Source organism: Cinclus cinclus, chromosome 5 (genome assembly GCF_963662255.1).
Source record: "Cinclus cinclus chromosome 5, bCinCin1.1, whole genome shotgun sequence".
NCBI lineage: Eukaryota > Metazoa > Chordata > Aves > Passeriformes > Cinclidae > Cinclus > Cinclus cinclus.
The window spans coordinates 15,111,439-15,127,924 of record NC_085050.1 but is presented as its reverse complement, the minus strand read 5'-3'; the positions used below and the strand labels follow the sequence as shown (position 1 = coordinate 15,127,924).

General features: G+C 38.5%; 1 protein-coding gene across 1 annotated transcript in view; it reads left to right on the top strand.

Moving 5' to 3' along the window:
- The first annotated feature begins 5,308 nt into the window (after nt 1–5,308).
- TAPT1 (transmembrane anterior posterior transformation 1) overlaps nt 5,309–16,486 on the top strand; it is a 48,472-nt gene continuing 37,294 nt past the window's right edge. The window contains exons 1-3 of the mRNA XM_062492687.1: nt 5,309–5,525; nt 9,223–9,353; nt 13,397–13,515. Coding sequence (XP_062348671.1) covers nt 5,315–5,525; nt 9,223–9,353; nt 13,397–13,515 — 461 coding nt within the window. The 5' untranslated portion in view covers nt 5,309–5,314. The remainder of the gene's footprint in view (nt 5,526–9,222; nt 9,354–13,396; nt 13,516–16,486) is intronic.

The window sequence follows — 16,486 nt, the reverse complement described above, 5'->3', positions numbered from 1 at the left end:
AAGCACCAGCCAATTTCTGCAGAATACTGGAAGTTTCATTTTTAGGTACAGGAAATTCATGTTTAGGTGCTGAGACCCTATTTGTCAGGTGCTCTCCTCAGTTCTTGACTTTTAGAACTCTTTATTACCATTTTTCCATCTGCATTTTCTCCATCGATTTCCTCCCACCTAGTCCTCTCACACTTCATGTCTGGCTTAGTTTTCCTGAGGAAGCAGCTGAGGATGGAGTCAAGGAAGCTGCACTTTTATTTTATAACACTTAAAACTATCTTGTCATGTACAGAGCCATCTTTGAATGTTATGGAGCTACAGGCATATAGTGTGAGAAAAAGAGATTACAAAACCTTTTTTTCCAGCATCTCAGGGTGAAGGTTGTGATAAAAGTAACTTGGAATTGAAGAGACTTAAGAATGTTGGTACTACTCTACTTTCAAACTTTACTTTGAACTTCATGGCAGAATGCTCCATCACAGAGTTCAGTGATGCTGATGTTGAAAAGACACTTTGTTGTTTTTCTTACATAAAAGCTGTCAGAGGTTCAGATATTTGCACTCCAACAGAGACAGCAGTTTAAGTATTAGTTGTGGTATTTTAAACAAGATATAAAACCTGAAGATATCTTGGCACTGAGAAATGAAGATCAGGTCATGGGTAGGAAAACACTGTCCCTGATGGTCACAGAAAAGTATTGCCTTGACAAAACAAACAAACAAACAAACAAAAAAAAAACCTAACAAAAAAACACCCAAGAAATTTAAAAGGGAAATAAATAGAAAAAATGTTACATTTGGAAACTCTTAGAAGTCTTAAAAATCAAATAATATTATCAATTTTATTTTTAAGATGTGAACATGCTTTTAAAAACCTGTAATACTGAACTAACTTTCTGTACCTCTTCCCCTCAGTCCTGCTTGAACAATGGTCCCAGGATAAAACGCCATATACAAGTATCTCAAAAGAACTATTTCTCCAAAAATTTCAAAGATGGAAGGTGTGGACAATCATGATGTCACTGGAAAGCACCATTGATTTTTAATTGTGCAGTAGCTCCTGTGCTATATAATGAAGTATCCAAAGCAAACAAACAATGGAAATGTACCAGTGAGAAGTCAAACTTGACTTTCAGGTACTGTAGTATTGCATAACATGATTTGTACTTTCATTATCCAAGGACATGTTGATGTTGAGTAATGCCCTTAGCTTACCTAGGAGTCAACCTAATCTTTAGCTTACAACACAGGAAAAAAAATGCTAAACTCTAGCATTGTTATTTTCTATTGAGTTTTTTTTTAAAGTGAAACAGCATATGAAAATTTATTATACTGATTATTTTTCATATGTAAGGATTATCCCATACAAAATTAATGTGCTGCATAGATGTTGAACATAAACTGGAGGAAAAAGTCTTTACGGGATTTTTCCCCTGTAGGCGTAAACAGATATTTTTAACTTCAGCTACCAAACACACTGACTGAGACAGAATTAGATTATATTTTCAACCAACACTTTCATACCTTGCAAATATATGACAGCTGCAACTCTGAAAGATTTAGAACTAAGTTTGTTAATATCAGTTGTTGCTAAGAGATGTGTTGCCTGTAGTAGAAGAATGAATATGCACTCACATAATAAGTGGATCAATGAACTAAAAGTCACAAACTCAACACAAAATAAGTTGTTTATATTACAAAAAGGGTCAAAAATATTTTATTGTGGAAATAAATCAGTATTATTACACTTTGAATTCACCATGAATTTTGTTAACTTGCCTCCTCACAGAAAGTGCACACACCAATGGCACTTTTAAAAATGAAAAATTATTGAAAATTGCATTCAAGATCAAAATTTAAGATAATTCTTGTAGGTGACTCAAGAAATTAAATAATTAAACCATACATTTTTAGCATCTAGTCTGTTTTGAATGATATTGCAAAGTCTAAAGAAGTTTGAGCCCCCCTAGCCAAAAGCTGACAATGGAAAGAAACCAGATGTTTTCACATAGTTATGAGTATTGCAATTACTTGTAACTGTTTCATATTGCACTGTTATAATCATCATTTTAACACCTGCCTCTTCTTTATTGTTACTTAATGTATTCTTAATGTTTCACTAAAGTTTGCTTGGGGCAGTACACTGAGTTTCTTTAGACGCCTTTCACATTTCCTAACCTATGTCCACAATTTACTTCTCATATGAAATATAATTTTGATGACAGATCTTTTTTCCATGTTTCTATTACTGCCTAAAAATAAGATCTTAGTTTACTTATTTTTAACACACATCACTGATACAGCATCTCTCTTAAAACAGTTGTCTGAGTTGGTAGGGGTGAATGACATAAATGGCAAGGTCTGAAAAGACAACAAAGTTCTGCCAGCAAAAAGCAAGAACAAAAAAAAAATTATGATGCATTTTTTGAGTCTTCTTCTTAGTGACCTTTTTGTGGAGTCTTGTGGGGGAAAAAAATCCACTACAAAAAAAAAAGAGGAGTTTAAACCATATAAAATGTTCTTCAGCGTAAAAGAACTCTCCTCACTAGGAGACAGAGTAGTTGAAGCAATGAGTACTCAGGGATTAAAGCACAGTTGACCTGGACACACTATAAATGTTTTAATACTTAACAGTGCCAGCAAAAACTTTTCTGATATCAAATTAGTAAAAATCCCTCTGTGATGATTTTGTATAAGATACTTTTTAGGCAGTTTAGTCTACTATACGTGTGGAAAACTTAAGGCAAAAAATTAAGTTGCTTGTGCAAAGAAAGCCCCAAAGACCCCAAAGACCAAAAGAGCTGACATTCCTAATAAAATTTAAGTAGCCTTTACTTCTCAGTCTATATTCACTATCCTAGTGTTTTTTGCTGTTCTGTGAATGGAACTGGGTTTTTCTCCTGGGAGACAGTCATTGTTTTGAAACAATCCTCCCTCTCCTCCCCACCTGCTAATTATCTCTTGGGGGAAAAAGGTGGAACTGCAGCTGTAAGAACATTGACAGGGCTGTGTCTTGTTCTAAGAAAATAATTTCAGGAAAAAGATTAGTGAACAGTTATGAAACTGTAAAGCAGACTCTGACCTGTTGCAGAATAACTCCATAGCATGTCTCAAAGCAGATAAGCTATGGAAGGCAAAAAATTCAGCTTTTCCTGCCCAAACAGCAGATGGTTGTAGATAACTCCCAACAGCAGCTATCATAATGAACCACTACTTCCTATATGAACACTGCTAACATTTCTCACCAAGCAACTTTTCTCCTCTGTCTTGGCTAGTTCAAGGCCTCCAATACCTAAACACTGGATTTTGCTGCAGTTGGGTTGACCTTCCAGAAGTGGCCACTGTGCTAAAATATCACATGCAATATTTGCAATACACATATTTGCATGTAAAAAATAAGATAGTAATAATCCATAAAATCATGTTTATAAACTGTATGTAAATACAGAAAAAAAAATGCAGAAGGACTCCATGGGTAGAAAATCAAGGATATCTGCCCAATGTGCCTTGAAATGTCACAAGTAGAGTGAATTCTTAGAGTTAATTCTTCTGACCATATTGCAGTCATAATATTATTGTGCTCATCTGAATTACTTCAAGCAGAAAACTGAAGATCTTGTAAATTAAGCAAGGTTGTCTTGGGTCAACCCCTAAAGACAAAAATGTATGTGCTGTCACAACTGTTGCCAGCAACTCATATAGCTTCTCAGTGGGCCTGAATAAGATGTTAGATGATGCTTGATGCTGCATGCACCTTCTTTTCGATAAGACTGATAACAAGATTTTGACAATTTGTTGTCCTTAAATATCATGCAATGCATCTTACAGTTGGACAAAACTTTTATGCAGTTGGAAGGAGAGAAGCAGAACATCTTTCAGAGTGTCAGGCAACTTTGCATAGACTGCACCAACCCTTCAGCTGAGATAATTTTTCAGTTATTTTTGGAGCTTTTGTTCTGTATCCTATTTTTCCAACTGCTTTTTACATCTAAAAAGATTAAACTCCAGACTGATAATTTGTGGTACAGTAGCTATCACAGTTAGCTCACTCTACCATACTCTCACTACACAGTATCACTGTCTGGAAAATGCACTTCACTGACTGGAAACACAAGATTTGGATCTGGATACAAAAAATAGATTAAATACAAAATTGGATTGGATACAAAATTTGGATTGAAAATACAACATTTGGCTTGAAGTGCCAGATTTGGGGCATTTGGAACTACTAATGGCAAAGGAAATGGGCACATCCAGTCTATTGGAAGTCCAAAATGCTATTTGAGACAACTGTACAATTAACTTAGAGTTATAGATGAAGACTACTATGGCCTTCCAAAGAAAGAATAAAGCATTCTTTGTTTTCCCAGGGTGAGTGGCTAAATATTAAGCTGACTGAATCGGGCCTGCGAATCCATGATAAAAACACAAGAACTGAATGTGAAGGAGATCTTGTACTTGAAATTCAGGCCAGGTATTTTGTCCTCGTGCCTTTGCAAACAAGTGCTTCACTGTTACCTTGAGCTGCCTGCTTCTTACACTCAGGTTTGTGTATAAATTACATACAGTCTGTGGCAGGAACAATAATTTTTCATTCGTACGGTCTCTAGCAAGCCTCAACACCGCCAGTACCACGCTGCCAGGAACGAATGGCACTTGCAGCACTTGGCGAGCCACGCGATTGCAGGCCCTGTTTTTCGGGCTGGCGGGGCTCGCCGAGCTTTGCGGGCTCCGCCGGCTGCGGGCGCTCCGGGCGAGCCGGGCGGGGCAGGCTCGGCCACCGCCAGGGCCGCCTCAGTCGGGGCAGCGCGGGGCTGTGACCTCAAGCGCCCGGCCCAGGCCAACTCGTGCTCTCCAGTTCATTGAAACCCTGTTGGCTTTAAAGTTAATAATTCACCACTCGCTTTCCATTTTTAAACAAGGCTTTTATTTGTGCGGCTCAAGGTTTAATCACCTTGTTAGCAACTTCTTTGAGCTGCCGCCGACGGCCCGTGGGGAGGGGAGGGGGCGCGTGACACCGTGACCGTCGCAGGCGTTTTGCGAAGAACGGCAAAGGGCCCGCTGGGTCTCTCGCAAACCCGGTGCCTTCCTCAGCAGGGCCCTCGGAGGCAGGGGGAGCCTCGCGGCGGCTCAGCGAGACGCGGCGTGAGAGGGCCCGGGCCCTGAGGGGTTAACGGCGGCAAGATGGCGGCGTGCCGGCCCGCCCCTCTCCGCCCCCCGCGCGCGGGGCAGCGGCGCGCGGCCGGGCCCGCGGCTGTCGCGCGGTGATGAGTCACCGGCAGGCGCGCGGCGCGGGGGCGGCGGGCGCGCAGCGGGCGGCGAACATGGCCGGCGTTGCCGACGCCGCCGCCGCTCCCAGCAGCGGCGGGGACGGGCGGCAGGACGGCGGGCGCGGGGAGCCGAAAACTCTCTGGGGGAGCAGCGAGCCGCGGCCGCCCGCCGCCGGCCCGGGGCAGCCGTCCCCGCAGCAGCGAACGGAGACGCTGGGCTTCTACGAGAGCGACCGGGGCAGGAAGAAGAAGCGGAGCCTCTCGGGTGAGGGGCGGCGGCGGGGCGAGCGGCCTCCTCCTCGCGGCAGCGGGGGCCTCGGGATAGGGTGGCCCCCACGGGGAGCCGGGGTGGCCGTGGCGGTGTTGCCCCGGGCGGGCGGCTCTTGGCAGCGCCGCGGACTTGGGCGAGCGACTTCAGAAAGTGCGCCGGGACCAGGCGGGCCCCGGGAGCGCCGGGCGGCCCGCAGGGAGCTTTCTCCCACCCGCTGCCCGTGGGTTTGGTCCGTGAAGTGGCCCGGTCGGCGTGGCCGGCTGTGTCCCGGCCCTCCGCACCCGTCTGTTGGGGACGGGTCCCCGTGCCATGGCACGCAGTTTGTCAAGTGCTGCTGCTCTGGAGGTTTGCAAGCAGCGCGGGCATCGTCCGTGGAGGGGTGTTATGCCCTGAAGGTGGGACTCTGGCTGTCGGGCTCCATTCCTGCCCTGCAGTGTGTGTGACTGGAGCGGAGAGGGGCCGCTCAGACGGGCCCCGCTTTTCCCGAGCCTCGCGGGCCGGGAGGGTGCGGGTTCGCTCAACTTTCTTGTTGAAGTGCTAGAAATGTTTCATTATCTTACCGGTTCTTGTTACAATCTCACAGCTGTGACTACAGTGGTCTCTGCCTCTGCTGCTGGCAGTAACGGTGCCGTTAGAGCTTCGAAGTTGTACGCAGGTTATTAAGAGTCATTTAAAGTAAATGAAATTTACCATCTGGAGTTTATAAGGAAAAATGTTATGGCCTTTGCTATCAATCTGCAGCTGTATTTACATTGGCACTTCGAGTGGTTATTTCAGGTACCTACCAAGTAATTTTTGTAAATAGCCCTGCCGTTTTTGTGTAAACTGTCAGTCACTGTGTTAGGATTAATTTAATGTTGGTAAGGTTATAAATAACTATATTAGCACTGTATTCTTACTTGATTGGCTTGCTGAAAATCTGGAAAGTTCTTGAAGTGTTAAACTTCCAAGGCTTTCTCAGTCTTGGCTTGAATGTGATAACACAGGCCTTATAAAAAAAGGAAGAATGGGAATTGGGATTTAACTTTAATAATGTGTCAACAATTGAATTCTTTCCTTCTGAGTTTGCTGGGTCTGCTTCTGATGTGTTATATCATCAGACATGCAGCATCATTGACTGCAGTTCTGTGGTGTTGGTGAACACTACAGAATGTAAAGGTGATGCAATTTCCATAGTTATAAAGGAATTGGCTTGATTGTAGTAATATGAATTGCTTTGAGGGGAGAAAAAGAATGATCAAGATACATACTGATGTGCCTGAAAAACAGTTGAACAAGTAGCTTTATAAAAAGGGGATTGTTACTGGAGGTGGTGGAGAATACTTAACTATGTTCGTGCAGTTGATCTGAAATTTTAAAATAGTTAAAAATCTTTGGTGCTCTCTGATGCTTCATGGTAAGAAAATATAAGAATAGGCTTCTTGTTTGAGCAACTAAAAATTCTAACTCATCTAAGGGTAGCAATATGTTAAATAATCGAAGTAGGTTTTTCTTCACATTGATGAAGCAGGACTAGTACTATACAGAGAAGATGATTAGAGGAGAATCTCCTGATCGATTAACTGGCATGCTTGTGGAAGAAGTGTGTATTTTGGATTGAGAGGAGTGAAGTGAGTGCCTGGAATTGTTGTATTTAGGATTCAATTTAATTATATAATAGAATATACTGAAGTGCAGTGCATTTCACATTTCCACAACTTCTCTCTTTTCTGGTTAATGGTTATCCTCTATGCAGCTGTGCATTGAAGTATAACTTAGTTAAATCATTATCTTCTTACCTTGAAGGAATTTGTGTCTTTTTGTGTTTTTTGAAGATGCATATGCTTTCCTGTGCTGAGGTGTGGAGATAAATGCACATACTGTAAGCATTAAGAGTATGCTGTCTGAACAGATTAAACTTGGGCCACAGTCTAAAACTTTCTGACTGCAGAAGAGGGGGATTTTAAGTAGGGAAGGAATTTAAAGTAGGAGGTAGAGTTTTCTTTTAAAAGAAGAAAATGTTGCTTGATGCTTTGATAGCAAAATTAAGCTGTTTTTCAAATGATTTATTACTTTGTTCTGCCTTGGTGTCTCATGCTGTTCTTTTGGTTACTATGTTTTTCCTACAGGGTCAGCCAGTAATCTGTTTCACAGCTGGCACAGAGCTGAGGCTGGTGCTGGGTGGCAATAAGTGCTCAGGAGAGAGGTGGCTGAGTGACTGTGCGCTCCAGTGCATCCCCTGTCACTGGAGAGATGATTTTGCAGTCACACTCGAGCTTATGTATTGATCATCCTCAGTCACGAGGATTGATTATCCCTCAATATCTAGGGCATGAAAGTCTAAGGTGTTGTAAACTTTGAAATGTTTGATTTTCAGCTCTAGGCCTCTAAAATACTTTGTGTGAGGCAACAAGGGGTGGGAAGAAATAGCTCATTGGCTAAAATCTTAGAATATTTGAAGTTGGTAGGGACTCATAAGTTGCCCCGTGGTGCTCGCCCATATACATGTATTTACTGTGCAGGAAACTTCAGTTGTTTGAGACTGCTTTATCTTTAAGCTAGAGAAGGTTGGTTATGTGAAGTGGAAGAAAATACAACTGGGAAGTTAACAGAGTAATTATTTGGTGTGCTTATACTTGCTTTTTACTTTCAAGCTTTTAAACATTGAAGAATTGGCATAACCAAAAAAGTTACAAGTGATAGTGTTACAAAGGAAGACTCCAGAAAACAAGTTTACAACAGGTCTGAGCAGTGATTTCACTGAATGAACTTTGGTTGAAGCTTTATATGTAAATATTAGTTTATTACTACTCATTAAGCCACATGTTGTTTTGTTTGTTTAAAAATAAATGCCTTTAAGGCCTCAAGTGGGTTTGGCCTAGTTAGTAGAAGTGGATCAGTAATACACAGATCATCAAAATCACTATCCAGTGACAAGGTGACACATGGGGAAATGGTTCAGTTCTTATAGTTTAAAGGAAATCATGATTTATTAACAGTATGTAATCAACAGGTAGATAGTGAATTTCACAATTATAATCTCATATGTTATTAATTTTGTAAGATGACTCTCTGCAAAGTCTTAGGAGCCATATGAGCTGCTTAAACACAAGCCAGTTAGCCTTCAGGTTACTTACCTACAGCCATTAAAGCACAGGAGATCTGTATGTACTTGATGGTTTTTTGGTTGTGAAAGACCTGGTCACCAAATGTTCAGTGTGTTTGTACTGCTTATGCACTGAATTGCTTGGGATCAAGTATCTCTGAATGTTTTGCTGTTGCAGAAAGCTATTCTTTAAAATAAATAACAAGTTGCTAATGTTGTGGAGAGAGAAAATAACTTTTAAGAAGTCAAAAATAGAGTTTAGTAAATTTAGGAGGTCTGAAAATACAATAAGGATTAGATTCACTCAGCATATTGCATTTTGTGTAGCGGTTTTGAGTAGTATTTTGTGGAAGTGGGATGTCTGATTGCCTGGGAAAAGTAGCTTGTTTGTTGGGAGGCAGCAAGGGAATGAATGGGTGAGCAGCAGAGTTGCATCTCCTGTAATGCCTTCCATGCAAAGTTTTTTAATCATCAGCAAAAACTTTCCAGGTTGGAGGCCATGTAAATGAAACATGTAGCAAGTAATAGGTAACAAAAATGTAGCAGCTTCTGAGCCTCTAGAGGTCATGCCTGAAATGTCTTCTGCTTGTGTGTGTTTCTGAACAGATCTTTCCTTGCTGAGGTTCATCAGTGCTGAGCTAACAAGGGGTTATTTCCTTGAACACAATGAAGCAAAATACACGGAGCGGCGAGAGAGAGTGTACACATGCATGCGGATACCAAAAGAACTGGAAAAGGTGAAGTATGCTTTAATGTTTTATTCAATTTGGAGATGAAATCTGTTGAATTACATTTATTTAAATAACAATTTATTTTTAAAACACTTTTGCTACAGAAACAAGATGCAAACCTCTGTAATGATTATTTTTCAGTGTTACTAACTTAAATTTTTGTTTCGGGAATTTTTTGCCTGTTTGCTTGTTGCTGCTGGCAACTCTTGTTATTGTTATTAGCAGAATCAAACAGGTACAGATGACAAATTAATTCAAATATTAAGGTGTCACTGATCCTTAAAGGAACTGTCAAGTAAAAGGAAACTTTTTACAGCAAAATGTGACTTTTCATTTAAAAATTTTTTGTTACAAAGTTCTTTGGTGGAAAATTCTCTGAGGATGGGAAGGTTTCAGCCTTATAAAAATATGGTGACAGATGAGTTTTTCCGAGGTTTTTCACTTAATTTTTGTGGTCTTTTATTTTGTTTCTTGCCACCGTTTACCATATCTTCCCTCTCTGTCCCAGTGTTATGGCTTTTCCTGAGGGATTCTTGCCACCTCCTTTATGTGAACTTGGAGATCATTCTGGCCCTGCAGTGAGCCAGTTTTGTTCTGGCTTAACCATGTCAATATGGGAGGCAGCAGCAGTATGCTCAGGAATGATGAGTAAGGCAACACTGCTAATAAGGTTTGGCTAGGCTGCAGTGTAATGATAACATTAAAATTAATACTGCTAAAATTCCTGAAATCTCTAGGGATGAAGTTATATAGGGCTAAATAATTTTAATTTAGACTGAAGGAAGAAGCTTGTTTTGCTCTTCCTCCCACTTCAGTCTCCCGCTTTATGCATACTGCCTGTTTTGTGCTTGTTGGACCACTCCAGGAGATAAATCTGCTCATAATTTGGCAGTAAATGTTATACTTTCTTTGCTCTGTTTGCTCTGTGCTAGAATAGAGAATCCAGAGTCTACACAAGGACAGAAGGGGAGCTTTATAACTTAAGATGAAAGAGGAGGGAGGAAGGGTGGGCAGGATTCTCTTGGTCAGTCGTGCTCATGTTCCCCTTCAGTATCATTAAATTTATCCTTCAGCCATGATGAGGCCTGGTTTTACCAAACTAAATACCCAGTCAGTTACTGCAGAAAATCACTGAATTAATGAGATTGGGATGGACCTGTGGAGTAGTCCATGCCTTTCCTTAAAGCTGTGTAACCTACAATAGGTTGTTCAGGATTGGAGGCTTTGAACATCTCAAGGGATGGTGTCTTCACATCCTCAGTATTTACCCATTCCAGTTTATGATAGAATATTCCACTTATGGCAGAGACTCGGTTGAACAATACAGCGTTTCTACATCATCTCCATTTTAATTATGTGGATTATTGCATGCTGTCTCCAAGGCACAAAAATTACTCTGAAGGATCATCACCATAGCTTTTCAATAAAACTTTCAGTGTGTAAGAACATGTAATATCCAGCAATCTTATTTATAAATAATATAAATGCTGTAAGTGGTGCAGTTGATTGGTTTTGCATGGCAAATCAAACTTCAGTCTGTGTTTTGAATATGAAATATTATGAAACTGAATGATAAAGATATTTTTTAATTACTTTTTACAGTGAGATTATGAAAAAACTTTTGATTCTTTGCATTGCCTTAGTTCATTTTAGTGTACATACTATCTATATCAAATTGAGCACCTGGAAATCAGCTAAATAGTGTACAGATCATCACCTGTTGCAGAAACCACTTGCTGATGTGATACAAAATTCCACTTACTTGAAATAAAGCTTGCGTAAAGGAAGAGAAGAATTTCCTTGATGGCTTGTTTTGTTTACTACCTAATAATATAATTACAGAATAACAATGAAAACTATAATCAAGTAGAGGGAGAATGAATTGGAGTATATTTACAGAAGCCTGATCTCAGGAGATACTACTTCATAGGCACTTATTTGGCATCCACAGTTTTAGAGTGGTGTGTAATGTTCAAAGGGTAGTATTTTTGTTGTTGTTGTTCTGAGTACCCTTTTTTATTTTGAAAAGCCAGATAATTTACCATGTAAGTGCTACTTTCACTCAAGCATTTTGTGCAGTTTCAGTGGCAGCTTTTCATTTTAGTAGGTTACTTTTACTAAGTAAGGTGGTCTGGTGGTCTCTATTCCTGCCATCTAAGGGTACAGTTTTCAGTTGATCTCAAAATTAAACTTTGTATTCCTTTTTTAAATTATAGTTATGATGAGGAAAAAGCTCTGTAGGCTTTGCTGTTAGTTCCTTAATATCTGGAATGGCGCAGCAAAAACTATTTACAGAAAGGAGTAGAAGGTTCAGCGCCAATTATATTTCATTTGGTGCATGTAGTAAAAACATTGGGAAAATGAAGACATTAAACAGTAATTGTAAATATTAATGCACGCTTATAGAATGTGAAAAACCATAATTTCACTCAGGTGGAGAAGTCTGTCTAAATCTAAAAGAAAGAGTAGTGTTGTTTTTGGGATTGTAAAGATGTCCTCAAAGAACAGAAGCAAAATGGCAGGCTGTCCTTCTGTTTTGTTTGGGTTAAGGAGTTTGAAGATACTAACTGTTCAGTTCCAGTCATCTTCAGTGTTTGAATATTCAACACCTAGTTAAAAAGTTATTTTAAAATAAATAGCTTAATGGCATATTAAGGCCGTGCATAAATTTATCCATAGTTCATGTAACCACTGCTCACGATAACTTTGAGGAATAACTCAAAATGCTGGAAATATTTGAAAATGGTGCTAGAGATGCATGAGTAAATATCAGGAAAGAGACCTTATCATCATGATGGTATTGAAGTATTCTACCACTGTAAAATTGGTTGAAATAATATTACAGAGGAAAGCAAAAACTCAGGAATGATGGCAGTGCTGTTGTACCTGAGTCAGTTGTCTTATGTGGATAGTTGCTCTGGAGTGCAGTCTGTAGGATTGCTTTTGGAGTTCCAAGGATGTTTATGGTGTAAGAGTTCTCACTGCACATGGAGCTGGCCACTGCACAAGCTAACAAAGAAGGCACTTTGAAAGGCAAAGGGATTGTGAGAAAAGTAATTTATTTGAACTGTGGTTTGCACCCCCACCCCAGTATCTTTCCCATCAGCAGTACATACAAGTTCCACATGTAAATGCATATCTGACATGGATAGCTAGATCTGCTTAGATGTTGCTAGTCTTAATTGTGTAGCCAGTTAGATGGCTTCTATGGGATTATCCTTGCAGGAAAAAAGTATTAGCTCATGGTCTGACAGAAGCATAAAAACGTATTTCTAGACTTCCATTTGGATACAACACAGAATCATTTAAAGAGCAGGTAAAGAAGCAGGTAAAGAAGGAATGTCATGTAGGGAGAGTCTGGTATATAGAAGATTGGAGTTGTAGAGTTAATGTCTAGTTTAATTATCATAGAGTTGTTTGGCTTGTCGCCACAATGAATAGCTTTAATGTTTGTGTAAATTAAGGATAAAACAGTTAAACTGAGGACAACTAGAAGTTTACCTCTTCATATTTTATATTTTTTGTATGAAAAAGTTGGTTATTCTTTGAAGGAGATCTACCACAGCTGTAATTAGCTGTGCAACAGAAAATTTGAAAGGTAATAGCAAAGTTCTTGGGGGGAGGAAATAATGTTGAAAAAGGAGGTAGGCAGAAAATGGCTGTGCATATTTATGCACAGCTCTATGGGTCATTTCCCTAAGGTGAAAACATGAACTTTGATAACCTTACAGGAAAGTCACCATTGGAAAATGAGCTACAGTTACATTCAACTGCAGTTTATATATTAAATAAAGACTAAGTTCAGTGAGCTGTGAAAGTCTACAAAAGCCTTCACTGCTTGGACCTTGTGGTGCAAAACTTTTGCTGAATAGTCTTCAAATGCAGAGCATGTAAATTTTTTTACAGTTCAGCTGACTGAACAAGTGAGAATATTGTGCTTATTTGGTTAATTAGTCTTATGTAAATGTATTTTTCATAACAATTTTGTATAAATTTTTTGTACATTTTATAAACTACTAACATACTTCTATTTTATTTTTGTAATTTAGTTGATGTTTTTTGGGATCTTTTTGTGCCTGGATGCTTTTCTGTATGTGTTCACCCTGCTTCCTTTGAGAGTTTTTCTCGCAATGTTCCGGTTCATCACTTTGCCTTGCTATGGCTTACGGTAAGTTGATTCGAGACAAAGATGTTGATACCCTTAAATAATATTTCACTGTTTTTGTGTGTGCTTCATTTTATGGCCTTCCAGTGCCATTTGAACTACTAATGACTTCTTCCACTGTAAAATAGAAGTCTCAGACTAAACTAGCCAAAGTAAAGGTGTGTGTGGGACCTTTAAACTTTACCAGCAGTCACTAACTGTCATCGTTGCTTCCTTCAGACACAGCAGTTTGATAACAGCACCACTTAGACATATTCAGGTTAGTAAAGGAGAGAGATGGAACCTTACCTTATAGTTTTGTTCTTTTATCTAATATCTATTTGAACATTTTTTTTAATTTCTTAGACTTGGGTCATGTCTTTTGCTAGGCTCTTTGATATTAAAACAGAAGTTGTTTGTTTTGTAGCAGTAAAAGCTTTCCTTATTTTCATGGAAAACTTTGCTGAAAAGATCCCTGAATAAAATGTGTTCTTTTATTTTCTCTGAGGAATCCTAGGGGGTGAAACATGTAGAGGAAAACCAATCAGAATATTTAGAAATTTTAGGTCTTGATGTCTTAATTTTCTGTTCATATCAATACTAAAAGTTGCTAATACATAAAATTTTTAGTTTGCCCTTCTGGCATAGGCATCAAAAATTGGACAGAATTATTTTCCTTCATATAATCTGCTGCTTTGTTGTAAAGTTGGTTGTATAAGCCTTAAGTGTAGCCTAAAATAAAAGGAGCACTTATATTGGTGTTATCTTTTTTGCTTGAATAAAAGGACCTTTATTCTGAATTTTCCAAAACTTGAGGTTGATTTATGGTTACTGATTTTTTTTTTAAATCAAGTTGTTTGTATTTGCATTGTCAGTAGTGTCTTTTATATGTGAAGGTCTTTTAGATGCATCGTTTAGAAATGTTTGTTCTGATGACAGCAAATGCTAGTCTAGTTGCAAAAAAATAATATTTTAAAGTACAGTCTGAAGTTGAAATGTTTGTATTTGGTGATGTTAAAATCGGCACTAGATGGCAGTCTCTACTGTTTTATTGCGCTGTTAATTTTGAACTGAACCTCAGACTTACTATGTCAAGAGAGTTTTCTTAGCTGTGTAAAAATGACAGTTATTTAGTTTTAGCCTGGTGACAAGGCAAATGATGTGCCTATTTGTAGGTACTATATGGACACTATTGCTAAATTCAGGTAAATGTAATGGAGTTCAACATATCATTTGAATCTTACTTATTTTTTGTTTAAAAATGTTCTTCCTTGTTTATAAACTCAGATTTTCTTTTGGCAAAGAAATTCTTCTGCTCTTCTGAAATTGCAATTAAAGATTTCAAAGCCTAGTTGCTGGCTTAGGTTATTGTTCAATATGCTGACAAAAGTGACTTTGAAGCACCATATGCAATCAGATGTGTGTGATATGTGTGTATATGCATACATGTGCCTCCAATGCTAATATTTAGTCTACTTCCTTGACAGTATTTTGTGTGAAAGGCACAATAGAAACAGATTTAATCTATTGAACTTGGCTGTGTTAAAGTGGTATCAAGTAAGATGCTGTGAAACTGAGATTACTTTGAGTGAAGTAGTCTTTGTTTTTGTAGTGACTCCTGGAGCAATTTCTTTCATCATAATTTCCTTCCATGTCTTTGGAATTTACTTCGCTAGAATCTCTTCAGTACCTGATGCTCTAATTCATTCACGTTCTAAAGTTGGTGGTTTTTTACTGAATGTTTTAGGACTTATGTCTATAGTATGTAGTGGAATTTCTTCATATGTAATTATTCTTATTTCTATTCGGAGCTCGCACTTTGATTTTTTTTATTTTTTATTTTTTCTATTTATTTATTGATTTTATTTTTTTTATTTTGTAGTTATGCTGATTTTATTTGTTACGGCAAAAAATATTTGTCATTTTCTTCCAGCTCAGGAAATATACTTTTATGTATTTGTAAACAAATAGAGTTGAATAGTAATTACATATGTAATTACAAAAGGTACTTACAAAGCAGGTGGCTGTTTATCTATTAGCTTGCTCTTCCTTGCAAATATCAAATAAATGTTGACTAGTTGTTACTTGAACCTGCCACATCATATTCCATTCTGTGTAGTAAATAAAAGTGCTCCTCCCTTCATCTTGACTTTTTTTTCCCAACATCTCTGTGAAGTAATTGGCCAGTGAGTGTTCTGTTTCCCTTCCAGTTTACTCTTCAGTTTATTTATATCCTCATAATTCTCTTTTCAGTGTAGAGAAAGATTATATTACCCATTATTTTTTTAAAACAATAGAACTGCACTCTATACAAATGGGCTAATTCCTGTTTATGGTATATTATGCAAAGTACTTAAATATAGGGGAAGTGGTTTATAGCCTCTTTCACATGTTGTAATATTTCATTTTATGGAGATCTGAAAGGAAACAGACAATATTTTTCAGTAGGAAATAAATAGTACAGCATTGTTCTAAGAAAGAAACTAGAAAGAAAGCATATCTGGAAGACTAAAACAAACAAATACACTGTCATTCTTCTTATGGACATTATTTATTTGTTCATATTATCAGACTATTAAATAAATTTGAACCTCTGTTGCACACTTATTCCCAAACGCATTTTTTTCTGAGGAATTTAAATGTGAAATCCATAAACTTGTCACCTGAAGTTCATTGAGGAAGTTGTGCATCTGTCCACGAAAATGTGTAGCTTTCTACCAACCAAAAAAAGGAAGATGCATTCATTATTTTCTGTAGTATACTCTCAGATCAAGTACTCCTTTCTCCTTTCCATAACACTGCATAGTGTAGCAACATTACAAACTTCTCTTTCTTTCTTTCTTGTAAATCAGACCGAAGGGAAGAGCACTTTCACTTCCTTTATAGGATGGAATGTGGTGTCACAGGGATTCCTCCTTGGTGAGTAAATCCTGATTTTCTTTTTCCTTCTGGGCTGTCAGCCAAATTCACACATCTACGTGTAATCAGTAAAAAG